Raw genomic sequence first — 19,748 nt, 5'->3', positions numbered from 1 at the left:
AATACTCTACTAACTGCTAACTAACATGTAGTTGCAAACTTACTGTTAGTAGAACGTCTAAAGTGTTCTCCTGAAATAAAGTGTTACCATAAACTATATACTATTTTATGGTAAATTGATTCAGAAAGCTATTTACAAATAAAAGCAATAAATTGAATTGTGTGTGTTTAGCATCTTATAAAAGAGAAAGAAGCATCGTTACTGTTTTTTTTTTTTTATTATTATTGTTTGTGTCTGCTAGCAAGCCGAAGAATTATTTGATTGTTATTCTATATTCTGGTATATTGACTACATGACCATAGCAGAAAGGTCATCTTTTACCACAAAGCATCAATTACCACAATTGTAAAGAAATACACGAAAATTGTCTGTCATTGAACACAAGACAACGAAGTAGTTCTGAATGGTTATTATTAAGTGTTTTTACACATGGAATATAGTAAATGGAACAACATTAGATGGAAGCATATAATCGGGGTGTTTCAAAATAACAGTAAACTTCTCTAGCTTTTTACAAATCAAAAAAAAAAAAAAAAAAAAAAAAAAAACTTTGTTAGATAGAAAAAAAAGAAAAGAAAAAGATACATTAAATAACTATGTTGATAAATTTACATGACACAGAAGAAGGAAAAAAGGACAGTTGCTCATTGCTTTAAATTTGATCTACTGAATCATTACTCCGTGTTGGGGCCCAGTAAGAAGAGAAAATGATGGCAAGAAAAAAAAAAAAAAAACACCAGTGCCTGGTAAAGATTTTGGCCGTGTGAGCAACTTGAGAGCGTGTGGCTGAAACCCAGAAGTATCTTGCATTTCTTCACCTTTCCATAATACAGCAAACACTGACATTACAATCACCATCTCAATACAGCAAGGTGGAAGCATGCAAGATCTCGCTTCATTTTTGTCATTGTCTTTGGCTTGTAAATTCAACAGTGACTCTTGGGGAAGAATTATGGGAGGAACATAGAAAAATTGCATCTCAGTAACTCTAATGAACACGTTTTTATGGATTTTACAAGAGATTGTAACAAGAACAGAGCTCAGAATGTCCATGCAACATTACATTACAGATGTTCAACAAACCCTGAATTTACAAGATTTAAAGAAATAATTCACAACCTCATTTTACACAGAATTACAAAAATCTTTACAAAGATGCTACAGCACTGCCATTACTGCTGATTAGCCGCTGTGCTGTCACACCCTCAACTGATCCGAGCAAACATGATTTTGTAAAAACATGAAAGAAAAAAAAAGCTTTAAAAATTGAGCCAACAATTCCATGTTACAAAATGAATAGACTAAGTTTAAATTGAACAAAAAAAGGAAGCATGTTTTCTGCACCTCTGTGTTAATACAACTTGTTAAAAGCTTTAGTAATCGTCCAAAACTTTATCATGAAGTTCCTGAAACCTCAAGTACTCAAGGCCACAGAATAATCTCCCCTATATATGCAAAACACCTTTATCACTAGGCGTCACGAGATAAAATATTTTGTATTCGAATAACGCGATCACACGTCTCAAATTTTGAATTCTTTCTCGTCAAAATAAAATGTAAAGCGTAGTCGTACTGACAAAACAAATATGAAAAGATATTCGTGAACAAATCAGATTTCGAGTCAAGAACTCCATACAAAGAGTGCAGTATATTAGACCTCAAACTTTCTACACCGTTCGAGGTGTGAGCTAAATTGAGCCTGCAGATTCAACACATTGAAGAGACATTCCATCTGTTGCAAAACTAGACAATTAAAGTCCCCGAAATGCAGTACTTTTTAAAAGAAAATCTGACAACAAAAAAAATCCTGGGGCCTAAAAACAAAAACAAAACAAAAAAAAGACAAAAAGACAGGATTCCTTCCAAGTTAATGGTCTGAGTATAATGTACAGTGGGCTGAATGCAGCCCTTTCAACAACCCCTGAACTGGTGTAATGGTGAGTCCCATTGGGCAGATGCCACACTGGAGTGGGGTTTAATGATTGGACTAAGGAATTAGTCAGCCACATCTGTACTTATTTATATCCCTGCTGATTCCAGGCCTGCCCGTAGACACCATAAGTGGGCATCTGCCAGCCGTTGGGCATATACTGACCCATCTGCTGACCATTGCCATACGACTGACCCCACTGTCCGTAAGGCTGGGCCGCGTAGGTGGGTTTATTCTGCTGTGGAAAAGAAGAAACGGTAAGACTTGAGTTTGCAAAGCAGAGTAAATGTTTCTGAGAGGTCAAGAACAAGGTGAAGGGATACCTGGGGCATTTGCATCTGTTGCATGGATCTCATGTCAGCCGTTTCTTTGCCCCAGTAACACTTCACAGTGTGGCCCTCAATGCAAGTCCCATTTACAGACACTATGGCATGGGCGGCACCCTCGTGAGAATCAAACCTAAAAAGAGAGAGAGAAAAAAAAAACCCAAACAAACCACACACTAAATTAGTATATGCATAGGTGAAAAATTTAAAGTCACAGAAGCAGGATGATATACCTCACAAATGAGTAGCCTTTCTCCGGGAAAACCCTGATCTCCATTATCTGCCCGAACGGAGAGAAAGTCTGTCTCATCAGTTGATCTACAGCAAAAGAGGAAAAACAGGAAAAAAGAGGATTTAAACAGGATATTCATATTTTAGATTTTAGGTCATTAAACCCCAGACTACTTTTTCAGAGATTTTGACAGATGTTTGAGTTGCACATAATAGAGGCCAATGATAGGGTCCAATAATTTTAACTGCTGGGAAAAAAAAAAAAAAAAAAAAAGATTGTTTTGCACTATTTTTATATTGTTTTGCACTTATTTTAAAACACTTACCTTTTGAAAATACTTTTTGATTGAAAACTGTTGCATTTCAGTGTAAACTAACCAAAATGGAGACACTTAAATTATGGAGTGGCTGCCCACATTCTCCCTATGTGTCCTTGACGACCGTGTAAACAATATCATGCATATTATTCTACCCATAGGTATGTATCGACAGATGCCCCATTCGACAGCCGTCTAAATAATAGGGAGCCTACCTATACTTATATGTAGATGTACCTGCACGAATGATCATGTGACAACGTATATAGTTGTGTGGATGGAGTTTCTAAAATGCAATAAGTGACAGCGTAGACAAGCTAATTTTCATTTTAAAACCAAAACGTGCTATTGTAAACGGGGCCCAAGACAAACCTGAAAGGCCAGAAGCAATGCCACCACAATACACAGTGCAGTTACTCGGACTCGACTGGTTCAGGACCTCCTCATACGACAAGTGTTTGCTGCTGGCTGTTTTAGATCAAAAACAGAGCATTTTAGAGTAGTATAACACTCATAAATAGCACATGTTAAAAAAGGAACTATCCAGTTCCATAGTAAGTGGTTCATTATGGCTACATGAAAGAAAAAAAATGAGAAACCGAACTGTCAAATTCTATGCCGTCAACTGACTTACCTTCATTGTTTGATTTAGGAGCCGATGGCTTCCTTGTGGCCCAGTTTGTTCTGATCTGTCTGCCTCCCAGCCACTGGCCATTCATTTGCTGAATAGCACTTTCTGCATCCTATCAGTGGCAACAAAACCAATCAAACTGATCAATAACAAAAAAGCCATAAAGACACAATGAGTTATATTCATATTATCCTGCTGCAACAAAGCATAACCAACACTAGCAATAAACAACAAAATCTTACCCATTTATTAATAAAAGAGATGAAACCATATCCTTTAGATTTGCCTGTGGCCAGATCCTTCACCACACGGGCGTCACTGCACCGAACACATGGAATCAGGAAGAATTCAAATGTTTAGACAATCCAGCTCAGATGATGTTTAAATAACACTCGAATTACACAATATTCCACTTACGATATCTTTCCAAACGGAGCAAAGGCTGCTCTGACATCATCTGTGGAGATTTCTGGGCTCAGGTCACCGACAAAGACATGGAAATGATCTAGAATAAAGGTTTGAGGGGAAACAGTTAGACGTTTTATAAACTATAAAGAAAAAGAGAGAAAAAATATATTAATGCTTGACCACACAGGTTCTTACGCGCGCCAATAACACAACGTGCATTTACTAGAAAAACTGAGGTGCACACTTACTGCTTGTGTCTTTCTTTTGACTGCCTGGCATTGAGGCCCAGTTAACCTTCATGTCCTAAGAAAGAAAACAGAGCAGAGACCAGCAGATTAAGACAAGCGGCAGCATTAATCATCTTCATCTTACTAAGACGCATAATATGGCGAGGCTCCAAACGCAGAAGAAATAAGCTGACAACAAAATAAAAACCCTGGTGATCACTCAGGTTCAAAGAAAAAGGGACTATTAAAAAGAAAGAAAGAAAAAAAACTCTGGAATTATTTTCTACATAGGAAGAGAGTCTAAGCAGACTTACAAAGAAGTGACATTATCAACTTGTATTACTCCTCAAATGGTCCTTCATTACCTGTTGAGGATAAAATATTTGCACTGAATATATTTTTCCAACGCGTTGCTAAATTTGAAGGCCTGGTACAGGTGTAGAAGATGATAAAGCAAGGCTAGATGTTGACACAAATGGAAGGGGTGGGGGTAAAAATAAAAATGGTCAACCTGTACCCAAAAGAAGACCAAAAAAAAAAAGATAATAATACACATGCTTTGTGGAGTTTGAAGTAATAAAATAGGCACTTCAATGGCCCAGTAGTTCTGTTGTGTTGCAAGGACTTTCTGGATTAATATTTTGCTTATTTGATTACCTTTTTAAGATACCAATTTAACAGTAGTATTCTCAGACATATTTAAGCCATGTGCAATTAACATCTATTTTTGACTTGTTTACTGTGCATTGTCATATTGCGACTTTTTTTTTTTATTTGTAAAAGCAGCAATATAATTTTTACTTTTAAAAAATGCTTTAAACACCATACATTAAGTAAATCCTTTGTCGATATACTTTAAATTGTATGTTGTTAAACGTTGATGTGATGAAGGTACTTGAAAGAGTTGATGCACAGGTTAAAAGCAACTTACCTGTAAACACACTATAAACATGCTAACTAAAGATATTCAGTGCGTCATCTTAACATATAGCTCTGACAAGACGCTTAAGGGGTGTAACTTCATTTCAAACCATATCCAGTAATACTTTTGAGGGTGTATTTGCAATAATTTACCTTTCCTAAGATCTTCCTGCCATTCATGGCAGCCAAAGCTGCAGCAGCATGTCTGTTCTCATAGAACTCCACAAAGCAGTATGGGTCATTTCCAGCCGTCTGAAAAACAAAATCTAGGTCAAACACTTTGTAAATTACAGGTATCCAGAGTTCCCAGACATTTTTTGATCAATGGATTTTTCCATGACCTTTTTTAAGAATTATTTTAGACCATAGATCATTTTGTTAACCGTTTAAAAATAATCAACTCAATGACAAATGTTCAAAAAGCCCTTTCCTACTTGCAAAGAAATTGATTCTGCACAAAGGCAATAACCAGAAATGCGTTTTGACTACAGAAATTTCCATGCCATTTGATGTTCTACGAACTTCCATGACTTTCCCAGGCCTGAAAAAAATATTTCCAGGTTTTCCTGTCAGTGGAATCCCTGGATTTCAGATGGTTTTTCAACTCACATCAAATATCATTTTACAGCTTTTGCAGGGGCCGATCTGGGAGAACACTTGCAGGATGAGGGCCTCCGTAACGTCCCTGGAGAGGTTCCCGACATACCTAAAAACACAGAAGAGCACAGCAAACTGAGAAACACGGTCAATGCGTCGCGTTTTTCCTCCTTCTCTCACGCTAGCAGCACATTCCGCGAGGTTTCATTTCTGCCACGTTTTCAGCGCACGAGAGCCAATAGCTAACATGATCCAAAAGCTCTATTTATGAAAAAATCACGCATAGTACACAGACTGTCCGTCTGATTCACGATTTTACACCAGATGAAAGTGTAAGAAGGGCCATGTGGGGGAATATAATAACATTTAAGCGCTTTTTGGTAGTTAGCTAATTCGGTAACGGAAACATAGCGCCACAAACGGAACTCATGTGCTGGCGAAAGCCTCTTCTGCACAGTAATTAGCCGTAATGTGGGCAGATTAGTTCATCCATTTGAACATAACCGGATAAATTAAACTACGGTTAAGGGAAACAATTGATTCTTCAACGCTAACTCTGCTAGGTTCGGTTCCGCTGCCCCAGTTTGGCGTTTGTCTATTAGCCGGCTTGTGCTGTCGGGATTGAAAGCATGGACGCCCATAACACATTTCATATGTAACATAAAGAGTAATTAACGGAGTTGTACCCTTGAGTTGATTATCTTCGCTCTGTGTGCTGCGCTTGCGACCTGGGCGCCGCTTTACTAAACGTGTTTAAACACGAGTTTGGCTTCGTAAAGTGGCCGACTAAACTACAGCAGCACTTACAATGTCCTGGGCTGGTCCTCGTCCATCATCATCATGCTGGTGGGAAAGGGTTGACGCTTTGATTAAAAAAACTGCTCTGTTTTTAACGTTCGAGTGGGTAAAGCTTCTATGATTTTAACTTGTTAGTTAACGCGAATTTACTGGAATAACTTCCTCTGACGTTACTCGTGAAACGTCACCAAATGACGTCGCGCGCGCTCTTCTTTAGCTGCTGCTGTTCCTGGAGAAAGAGACCGATTACTGCCCCCTATCTGACCATTCGCTTAGCCTAGACTCATTTCGCCGGATATTCAGTGATTCTTTTACGTTACGACTTGTTGTCATACATGTTAACTCCTCAGTAAAGACAAATGTACATCGATCGAGCTTTATTTTTAAGGACAATTTTTAATTATTATTTCACACGCCCCGGCTAAGTTTGATGAAGACATGGTTCTTCTTACAAAATGAAGGCAATTAGACCAACTAAACCAGTTAAATGTTCATTATTGAATTGGAAACTAAAACTACTCAAACTGATAGCTGATGCTAAACCTCATATTCTTGATGTTTACTCTGGTTTGGAAACACACTGTTCAGTAGAAAGGGAATGACCTTTTGGTTTGGTTGAGTAAAAGCTAAATTATTTCTAGGATATAAAGTAAGAGGAGGCTATCGTGAATTGTGTACGTTAACATGAATGGGGGCGCACAGAGAGGTAACAGATTTCGGTATTGCTATATTGTCTTATCTGATTCAGTGTAATTCTGTGACTGTTCACATAAAAAGCAAAGTGTTTCATATGAAAGAGGAAGGTAGACATCACCAGAATGAATCTTGGCAACGTGAAAGTGGGCAGCGCTTTTTTTTGTTTGAAATACACAGGTAGTTATATAGTACACATAAAAACAAATTGCTGTGTAGAATATAAAATAGAGGAGGCTAAACATAACCAGAGTTCATTAAGTGACATTAAAGCCAATCCGTGTAAAACAGATTAGGGTAACAGATTTCTGTAACATGTTTACACAAACATGTGGGATTTAGTTGTCTCTCTAAAGCCGTTCACATTCAACGGCCATGCAGTTGCATAAATTTAGCTACTACGTTAGGACAAACTAGTGTGTGCAGTGAGAAAAGTGGTAAAGTGTCTCATTATTAAGTTAAGAGTTAACGTTAACCTAGTGTAATTTTTTTTAAGAATAAAATTATTTCATACAGCTCTGTCGCTGTAAAACCATGTACTTGTTTGATCACACGCAGAATGCATGTCAGTAACATCAGAATCTAGATTATCACGATATCTGATCACGTCTGCTAATAATGCTAGCGTATATTTCGCCAAGCCCAGCAACAGAAGTATCTCTTCGAACCTTTCGCGGCTGAAGCAAATTTAAGCAAAAACTGAGTCATGTTGGCCCAATCACACGGACGCAGACACCGGTTGAGAGGCGTGTTCATTCGGATCCTCTGATGCTGCTCTGCAGTGAAGATGGCGGAGAGAGGAGACGGCCATCTGAAACCCATAAACGGAAAAACCCTTTGATTGCATGTGGTCTTGAGTAGAAGATTTGTGTAATAGGTGAGTAAGAGAGAATGGTGTGCAGAAACCGCGCTGAATTTTACTTCTTTCGACGTTTAGCTGGTTCGCGCGTGGTTTGGTTGAAAAGGTTTGTTTGGCGCACACGGCTAAAGCGGGCGAATAAATCGAGGCATGGATCAATTTTTGCTAAGCAAACGCGAACGTGAGAACGAAGTAAAAAAAACAACAACAACCGTGAGACAGTTTTTAATATGTGCGTGATGAAATGTAACGTTAAACACATTGCCTTCCGGTTTTCTTAGCCGACCAATTAGCAGGCCTTTAAGGCTTATGGTTCGTTGTAATACACTATAAATACAGTGTTTATTCGCTGACCTGTATATTTAGCAACAGCACCCAATTTAATCTCGACATGAAACGAACAATTGTGAATCATTTAATCAATTGTGTTACTGCTTTCTGGGGCATAGGCCTGCGTTGTGAGGCAAACATTTTGGGGGAAAAAAAAAGCATCTGCCAACTTTTACTATTTAGATCCACTTCTGTAGTGCGCTTTGAATGCCTCCTGATTTCCACTTTTTTCTTTCTTTCAGCACTTACGGAAGATCTGGCCTCCCAGGATGGACAGTGCTTAGATGTGGGCAACATTTAAGCTGAATGCATTGTGATTTCCAATAATTGAGACAGTGATTTCTAAAAAGCTGTCTACATTAATGAAAAGAACAATGTAGTCAGCTTAGCATATTCAACCATGTACATGAATATTGTTAAATAGGTTTCTAGAGCTGTTTAATCTACTCATGCATGTATCAGGGGCTGCATTTTTTTAGCTAAATTAGGCAGATCCCTTTCCACTTGCATTCTCGTATAGATTTTAAAGTTTTTTTTTGTTGTTGTTATAAAAGAAACTAAACATGGATATGAATGAGATTTTACCTCCCCTCCCATTGGAGCCACCAGATGCAGTATTGGCGGGGAATGATTACAGTAAAGCACCTCCACCACCTCCCCTGCAAACGTCCAGTGACGCAGAGGAAATGGACGTTAGCTCTGGTGGTGATGGACACCAACACACCCCAGCAGTGGACAGGGACGAACAGCTCCTCTTCAACAAACGCACATTGTCCGTTAGCGGTCACTCATCAGGTAGCCCTGACCCCATGGCCACGTGCCCCAGAACCGCTCGCCATGCTCCCCCAGTTACCAAGTTCTTGCCTGATCTCAAACTCCTCAAAGATGTAAAGATTAGCGTCAGTTTCTCAGACAGCAGTAAGAGCAAAGACAGGAAGGTGTTGTACACTGGTTTGGGGCAGGTTAGCCACGAAGAGCAGAGCCTAGAGGGACTGAATGGTGAATTGCATGATTCTTTAGAGCAGAGAAATGTGCCGGGCAGTTCAACCATGAGCACTGCTTCTTTAGGGCTAGTTAGAAACACTGAAGAGCTGGAGACAGAGCAGGAGAACAAGGTTGAGTTTGCCGTGTTGGATGACCTGGAAGATTTCAGTGAGAACTTTCTGAAAGTGGAAGATGGGGAGCCGAGTGGTTTCAGGTCTAAGATGATAGTTCAGCAGGAGCAAGCGCACGAGGAGGACCTGAATTACTCCTATGAGGTAAAATGCATGGTCTTACAATACTTGCTTTGATTTTCGTCATTTTTTTATTTGTTCATTTACACATTACATTGATTTTAAGGAGTATTACTGCTTTCTAAAACTTTAAATGCCATCAAAACTTGAAATGCGCATCTACCACAATGGAGCGTGTGTGTGTTTTACTCATCAGGGAGGATCCTGGACTGTAACAAGGTGGCCCATTTGAAGATTTGAATTACAGCTCACAAAATGGGCTTGATTCAAATCTTGATGTATGTTTAGTTGATGACTTGTCAGTGGCAGCCAGTTACTAACCTGGTTATTCTTCCAGGAGGACTTTGACAATGATGTAGATGCCCTGCTCGAGGAAGGCATGCCCATGCCTAAGAAGAGGCGCCTGGCTGAAGACAAATATGCTGGAGACAGTGATCATCATTCAGATGGGGAGGCCGGAGTTCAGCCTATGATGACCAAAATTAAGACTGTTCTTAAGAGTGAGCCTCATAAACTCTAAAACTTTTAAAGATTAAGATAAGTTATTATTAGAATGCAATATTATTGCATAACTAAACAAAGATGTTTTCAAATCACAAGATGATTAGTTTTATTGTAATTTTTTTTTTAATCTGTTAGTACTCCACAAAACTAGAAAAGTAAATCTACAAACTGTATTCAACTCTGGAATTTAATTTTTAAGTTGTATATTAAACTTATTTTATCATTATGAAGAAAAAAAAAAAGTTATTTACAAAGTATAATTCTAAGTATATAAAGATTTAATCATTCTAATCCACTAATTTGGTGCTCCAGGAAAAAAAACGATTCAGTGTTGAACACTTGCTTCACACTTTTGTGGAAAATTATACATTTCCCAGGATGCTTTATTAAATGGTTTTAAAAGTCCAGCATTTATTTGAAAACAATTTGGTTCCGTTAATGTTTTCATTTAAATTTATCAGTAACGTGTTCATACCAGACAAAACCTACATGGTATTCTAGGTGAATGTAGGTTTTTTTTGTTTGTTTTTTTGAGGGGGGGTTGCTGTTATTGATCTGACTCTTATTTTCAAGGTCGTGGGCGTCCACCAACTGAGCCGTTACCTGATGGGTGGATCATGACATTCCATAACTCTGGCATTCCAGTCTACCTCCACCGGGAAACCAGAGTTGTCACCTGGTCTAGACCTTACTTCCTTGGAACAGGAAGCATTAGGGTAAATGGTTTGGCTCGCATAAAATAAATGAAGTTATTTTGTATTCTCATGTACTCCATATTTGTACTCTGTTTCCTCCTTCAGAAACATGACCCACCAACCAGTAGCATTCCCTGCTTGCACTACAAGAAAATGAAGGAACAAGAAGAAAGGCAACAGAACGGAGAGGTGACTCCGACTGCAGAGGTGTCTCCAGTGAAATCTGGAGAGGAGGGTGTCTCATTGGAGAGAGTTGATGAACCTGACTCTACTGCCACTGAAGAGCTCACTGGCAGACCAACATCAGAAGATCCAGATCTTGACCTCATGGAGCCAGGAGGATCTTCAGAGGGGAAAGAGATCCAAGCCAGTGATACTGCACAGGGAGCCCTGGGCCAGGTTAAAGCCAAGGTGGAGGTGTGCAAAGATGAGTCTGTTGGTAAGAAGATTAGGATTCACTTTCTCCTATTCATCACAAATTAAAATCAAATTAAAATAAAGTTTGTGAACTCCTCTTCTTGTAAAATGCATCCCAGACATCGAGGAGTTTAGAAGCTATCTAGAGAAGTGCTTTGATTTTGAGCAAGTGACGGTTAAGAAGTTTCGCACATGGGCTGAGCGCAGACAGTTCAACAGGGACATGAAGAGGAAGCAGGCAGAGTCTGAGAGGCCCATCCTACCTGCCAATCAGAAGCTCATCACACTGTCTGTACAAGACGCCCCCACAAAGAAAGGTACTTGTCTGCGAGTCATTGCGTTAGTGTAATTTTGCAGTACACAACACGTAGCATTTTAAAAAAACATGTCGTGTTTATATTTCAGAGTTTGTTATCAACCCCAATGGGAAGTCAGAAGTGTGCATTTTGCACGAGTATATGCAAAGAGTGCTCAAAGTGCGACCAGTTTACAACTTTTTTGAATGTGGTAAGTAACATAATACATAAGAATAAAACTGTAATTGAGAAACTGTTTGAAGCTGTGGACAAAAAAACAGTGATAAGCATACATTAATTGTGCACCAAGTCTGCAGAGTCATTTACAGTTGTGCCAATGAGCTTGCTTGGCAGAAAAATGGGTTTTTAATCAATGTACTTTAAAATGTGTTATGCTGTTGTGAAAGCAAGAAATCACTTAAATGGTTTGGTTAACTCATGTCACCATGCACAATCCTGGCCAGTGTCCTGAAGAGCGTAGCTTTATCCCTGCTAAAGCAGCTAATCAAGGTATTACTAGGTATAGTTAAAACTTCCAGGCAGGTGTGTTGAGGCAAGTTGGAGCTAAACTCTGCAGGACACTGCCCCTCCAAGATCAGGTTTGACCCCTGAGTTAGACCTTTTGGGCTTGACGTAACTAACTGCACTCTCTAACCTTGATTAAATCACTTTAAAAATACATGCCTGTTGTGGCATAAAGATTTTACTTTGTGTGTTTGGTTTCTTTTTAAATGTATTAATGATTTGTTTTACCCAGAAAACCCAAGTGAACCCTTCGGAGCGTCAGTCATTATAGATGGTGTTACTTATGGCACAGGAACAGCAAGTAGTAAAAAACTCGCCAAGAATAAAGCTGGTACGTTTTTCTCTCCATTTTCATCAGTCAAATTTTTCACGAATAGATTGCTTCAAACCATATTATTGGGGAACATAAGCATTTATACTGTCATTTATTTTCTGACAGCTCGAGCAACACTGGAGATCCTTATTCCTGACTTTGTAAAGCAGACGTCTGAGGAGAAGCCCGTAGAGGGAGATGAACTGGAGGTACTGCTCTGCTGAAATAACTGATTTTTATCTTTTGATCAGAGTTTTGTTCTTTGTTGTACTTGGAAGATGTCTAATTCATTCTCAAATCCCACAGTATTTTAATCATATCAGTATTGAAGATTCAAGGGTGTATGAGCTGACCAACAAAGCAGGTTTACTCTCACCATATCAGATCCTTCATGAGTGCCTTAAGAGGTATGTTGTGGGAAATTCTGTCACTTTGTATTTCAGAAAATACATGTTTATAACCATGGGCCCTTAAAGTCATGACTGATTGAAAAGCAACTAAAGATCTGCTGTCATCTGTTCTGTAGAAACCATGGCATGGGTGACACCAGCATCAAGTTTGAGGTGATTCCAGGAAAGAACCAAAAGAGTGAATATGTCATGACATGTGGGAAGCACACCGTACGCGGGTGGTGTGAGTGTTCATGCTCCATTAAGAAATACGTTGGTTCCCTCTGCAGGTTGATCTCAAGCCAGAAACCTAATAATGCTACTCTTGTTGACTGCAGGTAAAAATAAGCGGGTTGGAAAGCAGCTGGCATCACAGAAGATTCTTCAGATGCTTCATCCTCATGTAAAGAACTGGGGCTCACTGCTGCGCATGTATGGCAGAGAGAGCAACAAGATGGTTAAAAAGGTTGGTGCTGTCTTTTTCAAAAGCTAATCTGCATTGTAATCTGGAATGTTGTTGGATTGTGCTTTTGGGTTTGTTTTGTGTAACGTTGGATTCCTGTCGTCTTCAGGAGAACTCTGATAAGAGTGTCATTGAGCTTCAGCAGTATGCCAAAAAGAACAAGCCAAATCTTCACATCCTCAACAAACTACGAGAAGAGATGATGAAGCTGGCTCGAGAAAGGGTATACAACTGCAAATATGACCACTTTGAGACAAATCTTACACTTCAGATAAATGGAGTTAGCATACGATTAAAAAAAACAAATGAACAAACAATTGATGCACATAAAGCTTAAACCTTTCTAGCGTTCACTCTTGTCTATTTTTATTTATTATTTTTTTCTCAGGAGGAGGCAAGAAAGAAGCCGAAGATGACTATAATGGAGTCCGCTCAACCTGGCAGTGAACCTCTGTGTACTGTTGACGTTTAACAAACCCTCGTCCAGCATGTTGTGATAGCAGATAGCACTGTCCAGTGGTAATAGTTGTTTAACAAGAGGTCATTGTACCATTACTGACTTATGCATTACTTTGCAGTGCGAAATGGCAATACTAGTTACATTTTTATCAGATTTTTGAGCTCTATTCCCAATTCAATTATTGCCCATGGTGTGTGGGTTTGATAACAGTCATATACATGCACTAAGGGAAGGTAGAATGAGCATTAAATACCTCCTGATGCACTTCTGCACCTGGAAGTGCACAAATATAATGACGGCTGATGACAATATGCCTATATTAAGGAGAATCGTACAAATTATGTATGAAGTATTACAGATGCTTTTAAGTTTGTGGCTTTTAGATGTTAATAAAAAATTGTTTTTCTTTAAATGGCAAATTCATTTCATATTCACTGTAGAACCACAGATTTTTGAGACAGACTGTATCTCGGTACTCCTAACTGATGTTTGAACATACGCCTGTCATTTTACAGGGATTTGTTCCTTTTTATGTCTGCTTTTGTGGCATGCAGAGTTGTTCATTCAGTGCACGTGATCTTTTATCTGGAAAATAGGGTTTATAACGGCTTAAAGTGTGTTGGTTTACTTCAGTGGCCATGTCTAGTTCTTATTGGCATGTGAAGCATTTAATGTTGTATTTCTAAAGCATTTCATGTGCACACTTCCAACTGCTGTAATGAAATGCACTTACGTTGGAACCATTTGCTTGTGTGAAATGATCAAGCTTTTTTTAAGGACTGATGCGTACCAATGGTTGTCTTGACCAGTTGCTCTATTTCAGAAAGCACTGCAGAGAAAATGCAAGCACAAGTGTTTGAGGTACTGTAGTTAATGAAAAAGACATCAGGGAGATGGGATGCTAGTGTGCGCTAGATAAGCTACCTTTTTTTGGTAATTGTTACATTTCATTATGCATTGATTATAATCTAACTCTTGCATTAGAGGCTGGTTGGCAATCTTCAGTAGGAAAAAAAAGTTAGATGTTGCCTTAGTTTTTCCCTTCTTTTCTTGATGGTACCTTGTTTAAAAAGGGAAATGCCTCACTTGAGTCTGCATTTGTGATGCTATACATTATGTATTTGCTGTGGATTGATGCTTGCTTTCTTGCATTGATATTTTAGGATAAAAATGCCTTTTACGCATGTGCTTTTTTGTGTGTGTGTGTGTGTGTGTGTTTGTCTTAAACTTTTTGCTATGGTTTTGTGGTCATTTGCTACAGTGGGTGATTGTGTGCACATTTTGTTCAGATGTTATCACGGTGGTGTATTAAATAGTTTGAAACTCTATTCATTTCATAAGGCAGTCTACCTAAAAACAAAGGTGGTAACTCCATACCTCGAAGAAAATCAGACCATGTCGTTATATTCAATAGCTTGAAGAACAGTGTGAACCAAAGCTTTAAGTCTTATGCATTTTTATAGAATATTGCTGCATAGCTATTCATTAAATATTTATAAACGTATGGAACAAAATATTAAAAAAGGCAATAACTGCTGGATTAAAATATGGTCCCTGTTGGAAGAAAACCACCACTTCCCCTCAAACTATAATGGGAGGAGAGATAAAATTCTGGCCTTAAGATATGACAGGAAGGTCTGACAGGAAGTCTGTTTAACACACTGAGTGAGGGGGAGGAATCAGGTTTTCTTGAGACAGCGACTAAAAAAAAATGCAATGCACTGTCGTTGAGGTTAGTATTTTAGTTTGTGTGCTTCTGAATGTTCCAACGCGTTTGTAAAGGCACTTTCCTGTTTTCCATGAGCACAAGGATGCTGCCATACTGAGGCAGTGCTTAGAGAATATGCTTTCCCAATAAATGTCTGGAGTGTACGCCTTGTCCTGTCAGTCTTGCTACGTGTGTATTAAGTGTGTGAAGAAATGCGTGCTTTTTAGTCACTCATTGAAGGGATAATGTTGGATGATTTAGCTGCAAGTAAAGCATTAAAATTCATTTCATGTGACACATGATCACTGATACGCAGTGATTTGTTTATGCAAATAAATTAATGACCAGAAAACTGATGTCTTGTTTTTTTTTTTATTGGGTGGTTTTTAATGCAAAGAAAAGAGAAAAGCCTATACAAAAAAAAACAGTCATGGTTTGAGCACTTTGATCAAGTCAGTTGAACTATTAAGAAAGTAAGAAAATTGGTGTTTGAAGGGAAGAGAAACAGCCATGATGGGTGGTAAAGCTTCAGCTTTCTGCCGTCTGAGTGTCAGAGCTGTAGTCCACTCTTTCAAACAGCAGGATGGTTTCACAGTGCATGGTCTGGGGGAAGAGGTCAACAGCCATAGCTCTCACTGGACGGAAAGGCTCCTCTTTTGACACGGTTAGAAACAGCTCTGCAGAGACTTCAGGACATAAATATACAACTTTAGAATAGTCAACAGAAAAGGGAACCTGAAATAGTCTAGTATAGTATTTATTTTGCTTTTGAGCTTGGAAAAAAGTTCGTCTTCAGTTTTTTAGCAAAATATAATAAGCCTCTGAGGTCCCTTTTGGCTGACAGCACGCATTTCTTATTTCAACTTTTCATTTAAACCACCACCGTTCAGATGCGTAAAGCCCATCAAAATGCAATCAATTCACAGTAGTTTGGATGGTGTGGGCGAATTTGATGTAATTTATTGTTCACCTTAAATATTGAACTTACTCAATAAAATTATTCATAGCTGCTTTGGCATTGCAGGCGACGTAGATGAGTCTCTTGAGATGCTCTGCTCTTCTAATTGCTAGAATAACTTTGGAATCTGTTAAGAGTGAGAATATTTGGGCAGATCATTTAAAAACACAACTCTACGCATGCAGGTCAAAGTTACATTTGAGAGTGCTGTACATACGTAGCCCTGCTCTCGGAGGGTCAACGATTGCGTGACGTTGGGGACACAACAGCATTAAGAACTGTGGGGAACACATCTTCAGCCTTTCCACAGTGGAATTCCACATTGGTCAAGCCTAAAAATGTACATTTGAAGGGTGAGTACGTCATGGGCGATGGAAAGAGAAAAACAAGGCAATGATATTGCCACAATGGCCTACCGTTAGCTTCAGCGTTAGCCTTGGCATCGTCCACTGCCTCCTGGCACAACTCTATGCCAATCACCTTTTTCACTCTCTGTTAACACACGCAATTGTGTTTGTTGTTGCCTTGTCCATACTCAAATTTTAGAAGCAACTGCTGTACCTTTGCCAGCGAGATGCCGATGGTTCCTGTTCCACAGCACACATCCAGCACAGTGCTGTCCTGGTCCAGCTGTGCCCATTCACCCACAGCAGAGTACAGAACCTCAGCAGCAGGGGTGTTCGTCTGGCAGTATCAAAAAAAAAAAAAAAAAACAATTTCAATAGCACTAATGTAGCATATTAAAACCAAAGGTCAGCATTATTATCTTAGTAATTTTATCACATCATGGCATAAAGGAATCAGCTGCCTGATGACTTATCAGGTATCATATTAATTCTCAAGAAATTAAATAACAATTAAATCACCTGAAAGAATGAGTGTGGAGAGATGCGGAATTTTAGTCCGAGAAGCTCTTCGTGAATCCATTCTTCACCAGTCACATGTTCACACGGCAGGTCCTCTGTACCCGCAGATGTCCTGAGTTGATGCGGATTAATTAAAAAAAAAAGTGTAAAATCATCCAAAATCTCAATTCATCCCAATTAAGGTTTTGGGTTCTAACCTTTGTCCCATTCTCACAAAGTACAATGAAGTGATGGCGCTTTCTTTTCCTTCTCCTTCAGTAAAATACTGACGCAGGTTTCGTTTAAGTTCCTCAATTTCTTTTTCTTGGAGTTTCTAGGTTGTTTAAACAAGTGATATTTAATACAGCAGTAACAACAGTTCCACTGTTTGTACAATACATAACCAGCATCTGAAGGGGACACACAAAAATAACCACTGAATAAATATTTCTTGCCTGGGGGTTGAAGAACACCATGGCCATGGTTTGCTTTATCCTGCTTGTTCGGACTGTAAGCTGCCGCCAATGACCCTCGTAAGTCTCTGGACTGTATACTGCATACGGAGTTGTCCTATTCAGAATATCAATACAAAAAGATTTAATAAACAGAAATAAAAAACACATCTGATTTCAAGTCATAAATGGGTATAATCAACAGTTAACACCATAATTATTTAATTTACCTGATGAACTTCTGGAAACCCTGCACAACCCTCTTGGCCTCAGAAGACACATGGGTGGTTTCTGATGGACTCACTACAGCACAGGATCCTCCTTTATACTTGCCTAAACGAAAGCCCACCGTCTTATCCTCTCCATCTGCTCCCACTCCAATCACAAACTCACACTTATTCCTGTACTCCGTCTGCAAGTACAAATTTGTTATTATACAAAAATCATACTGTTTGCACAAACTGTTTATTTCTTGTTTGCAGCCATTTAATCCCCAAAATGTTCATTCAACCCTACACATACTTTATGAAATTTATATTGTGGGTCAATTTAAGCGTGACTGTGATTAGAATAATTTATGTAAGCGGTTTCAGATAGATGACGTACCTGCACAGGTGATGGTCGTATGGCCTCGAGTGGACAGCACAGTTTGTTGTACTTCTCTTTTTGAACAAACAACCAGGGCAGCATGGCTTTGTTGTTGTTACCGATTTCTCTGAGAACAAGTATTAAGGAGGCTAGTTATAGTGAAGGAAAACCTTACTGACCAGCTTTCGCTATACTACTAGAAGCTTATGTAAGAAATATATGTGACAATGACATGAAATGTATCTATTTTTACCATTTATACAAACAGACTCATTAGAAAATACCTGGTCAGTTTGTGCAAAATGCCTTCAACTTCTCTCTCTTTCCTTTTCAGCTGTTCTTCATAAGGCACATTCCACAACGGTGTCACAGCATTGGCAATCTGGATATCGAGAGGCTCTTCCTCATCCTCCTCTGCCTCCTGGCTTCCGGCTGCACGTTTTGCACCAGGTTGTCCACCTTCTGCTTCCTCCTCTTGTTTCCTCTTCTTGAGGATGGGATCAGCTTTGGGCTTGGCCAGACGAACACTCAGCACTTTACTCTTCCACTGCATGCCGTGCACTGCCTTCATGGCTTTGTCCCTTTCCTCCTGATTCTTAAAAGTCACAAAAGCAAACATCTGTTTGCTAAACAGCTTGATTTTGTGAGGATTGATGCCATGCTTGTTGAGGAACTTCTTCAGGTCGTTAAAGCCAATGTACTTGGGCAAGTTCTGAATCTCAACTTTGAAGATCTCAGAGGTGAAGAGATCTCCTTTAATGTAGCGATACACACCACCTGCTGCACCCTCTCCTTCTGCTGCTGTTGCTGCCGGATTCTCTTCGTTTTTCTCTTCTATTACATCGTCTGGTTCTTTCTCTGTGCTGGGTAATGAACCAGCTGGATCAGTCTTGTCAAGAGCAATATCTGTCATTTTGTCCTGCATCACAGGCCAAAGAAACATATTATTAGATTAAAAAATATATATTTTCTCTTATTTCATTTTCAGAAAATATGTTTCAGCAGTGTTCTGCAATATTTAATAGTGTAATTGTGTACATTTCTACTTCTAATAATTAATTTTCCACAGACCAGGACTATTAAAAAACAACAACAACAACTAGTAGATTAGTGACCAGCACGACAGCATCTAATATCCCTAAAACATACGCATTTACAACTAAGCAACGGCAAAAAAGTGAAATGACATGTTTATATGTTAACTAATGGACACTACAAGGCTCAAATGAAAAACAGACTACATTTTTAAGACAGTGAAACGCCAAACAAATAGCAAGCGAAGTTATTTCTAATTTATCTTTAGACCGTCTGAACAAACCTGCAATGTGAAATAATCCTCTTGTTATTCAGTATTCTTCCCTATGAAACAATAAGGAGCTCTAAAAGCACTGTGAAGTTATGCATGCATGCAAGCTGCCATCTTTAGAAACACGTGTCAAAAGCAGCGTATTGTGGGAAAGCCGGTTAAGGTCTATACCTTTTATTAAAATCTAGTTGTAACACTAATTATTTTAAATATACTGTTTACATTCATAGAGTAAATGGTACTTAAGATGCTTTGCGTCTAATTCTAATTTGATTCCCAAGCAGCGTTTAAATTTCTCTAGCGCAAAAGAGTTGGGACTTTTATTT

At 38.9% G+C, this 19,748-nt stretch overlaps 3 protein-coding genes across 5 annotated transcripts; 1 reads left to right on the top strand and 2 right to left on the bottom strand.

Annotated features, from left to right (window-relative positions):
• Window positions 1–394: 394 nt before the first annotated feature.
• Window positions 395–6,587, bottom strand: tia1l (cytotoxic granule-associated RNA binding protein 1, like). Of its 3 annotated transcripts, none has more exons than XM_043240168.1 (11): window positions 6,396–6,587; window positions 5,601–5,697; window positions 5,145–5,243; window positions 4,092–4,146; window positions 3,853–3,940; window positions 3,678–3,753; window positions 3,439–3,547; window positions 3,177–3,272; window positions 2,490–2,574; window positions 2,254–2,389; window positions 395–2,165 (listed from the first exon to the last, which is right to left on the bottom strand). In XM_043240168.1, the coding sequence occupies exons 1-11, from the start codon at window positions 6,428–6,430 to the stop codon at window positions 2,016–2,018; spliced, it is 1,026 nt and encodes a 341-aa protein (XP_043096103.1). In that variant the 5' UTR covers window positions 6,431–6,587; the 3' UTR covers window positions 395–2,015. The 3 variants fall into 3 exon arrangements, with proteins under 3 accessions (XP_043096103.1, XP_043096102.1, XP_043096104.1); XM_043240167.1 differs by having other exon boundaries at window positions 395–2,168; window positions 6,396–6,585; XM_043240169.1 differs by having other exon boundaries at window positions 395–2,168; window positions 6,275–6,410.
• A 1,213-nt stretch (window positions 6,588–7,800) lies between these two features.
• dgcr8 (DGCR8 microprocessor complex subunit) lies at window positions 7,801–15,625 on the top strand. Its single transcript, XM_043238725.1, has 14 exons — window positions 7,801–7,956; window positions 8,511–9,527; window positions 9,841–10,003; window positions 10,581–10,723; window positions 10,808–11,141; window positions 11,239–11,436; window positions 11,525–11,626; window positions 12,173–12,271; window positions 12,380–12,462; window positions 12,560–12,660; window positions 12,780–12,886; window positions 12,981–13,108; window positions 13,215–13,328; window positions 13,494–15,625. The coding sequence occupies exons 2-14, from the start codon at window positions 8,832–8,834 to the stop codon at window positions 13,575–13,577; spliced, it is 2,352 nt and encodes a 783-aa protein (XP_043094660.1). The 5' UTR covers window positions 7,801–7,956; window positions 8,511–8,831; the 3' UTR covers window positions 13,578–15,625.
• Window positions 14,762–19,625, bottom strand: trmt2a (tRNA methyltransferase 2 homolog A). Its single transcript, XM_043238726.1, is given in 14 exon segments — window positions 14,762–15,930; window positions 15,932–15,959; window positions 16,262–16,358; window positions 16,449–16,488; window positions 16,490–16,563; window positions 16,648–16,723; window positions 16,793–16,915; window positions 17,098–17,209; window positions 17,295–17,410; window positions 17,532–17,646; window positions 17,759–17,940; window positions 18,135–18,243; window positions 18,401–19,035; window positions 19,435–19,625. Coding segments are annotated over 13 exon segments (1,830 nt in total). The 5' UTR covers window positions 19,030–19,035; window positions 19,435–19,625; the 3' UTR covers window positions 14,762–15,801.
• Window positions 19,626–19,748: the final 123 nt, after the last annotated feature.

The sequence above is a fragment of the Puntigrus tetrazona genome, chromosome 5 (assembly GCF_018831695.1).
Source record: "Puntigrus tetrazona isolate hp1 chromosome 5, ASM1883169v1, whole genome shotgun sequence".
Lineage (NCBI taxonomy): Eukaryota > Metazoa > Chordata > Actinopteri > Cypriniformes > Cyprinidae > Puntigrus > Puntigrus tetrazona.
The sequence above is the reverse complement of the archived record's forward strand: the minus strand, read 5'-3'. Positions and strand labels throughout refer to the sequence as shown.

Excerpts from the sequence above, each read along its gene's own strand:
- tia1l (XM_043240167.1), bottom strand. The coding sequence starts at position 6,430 with ATGATGATGATGGACGAGGACCAGCCCAGGACATT. Across the intron at positions 5,244-5,600 it reads GCTGTAAAATGATATTTGAT|ACGGCTGGAAATGACCCATA; the intron begins GTGAGTTGAAAA and ends TTTGTTTTTCAG. Across the intron at positions 4,147-5,144 it reads GCAGGAAGATCTTAGGAAAG|GACATGAAGGTTAACTGGGC; the intron begins GTAAATTATTGC and ends TTTCTTTCTTAG.
- dgcr8 (XM_043238725.1), top strand. The coding sequence starts at position 8,832 with ATGGATATGAATGAGATTTTACCTCCCCTCCCATTGGAGCCACCAGAT. Across the intron at positions 9,528-9,840 it reads ACCTGAATTACTCCTATGAG|GAGGACTTTGACAATGATGT; the intron begins GTAAAATGCATG and ends TTATTCTTCCAG. Across the intron at positions 13,109-13,214 it reads GCAACAAGATGGTTAAAAAG|GAGAACTCTGATAAGAGTGT; the intron begins GTTGGTGCTGTC and ends TGTCGTCTTCAG.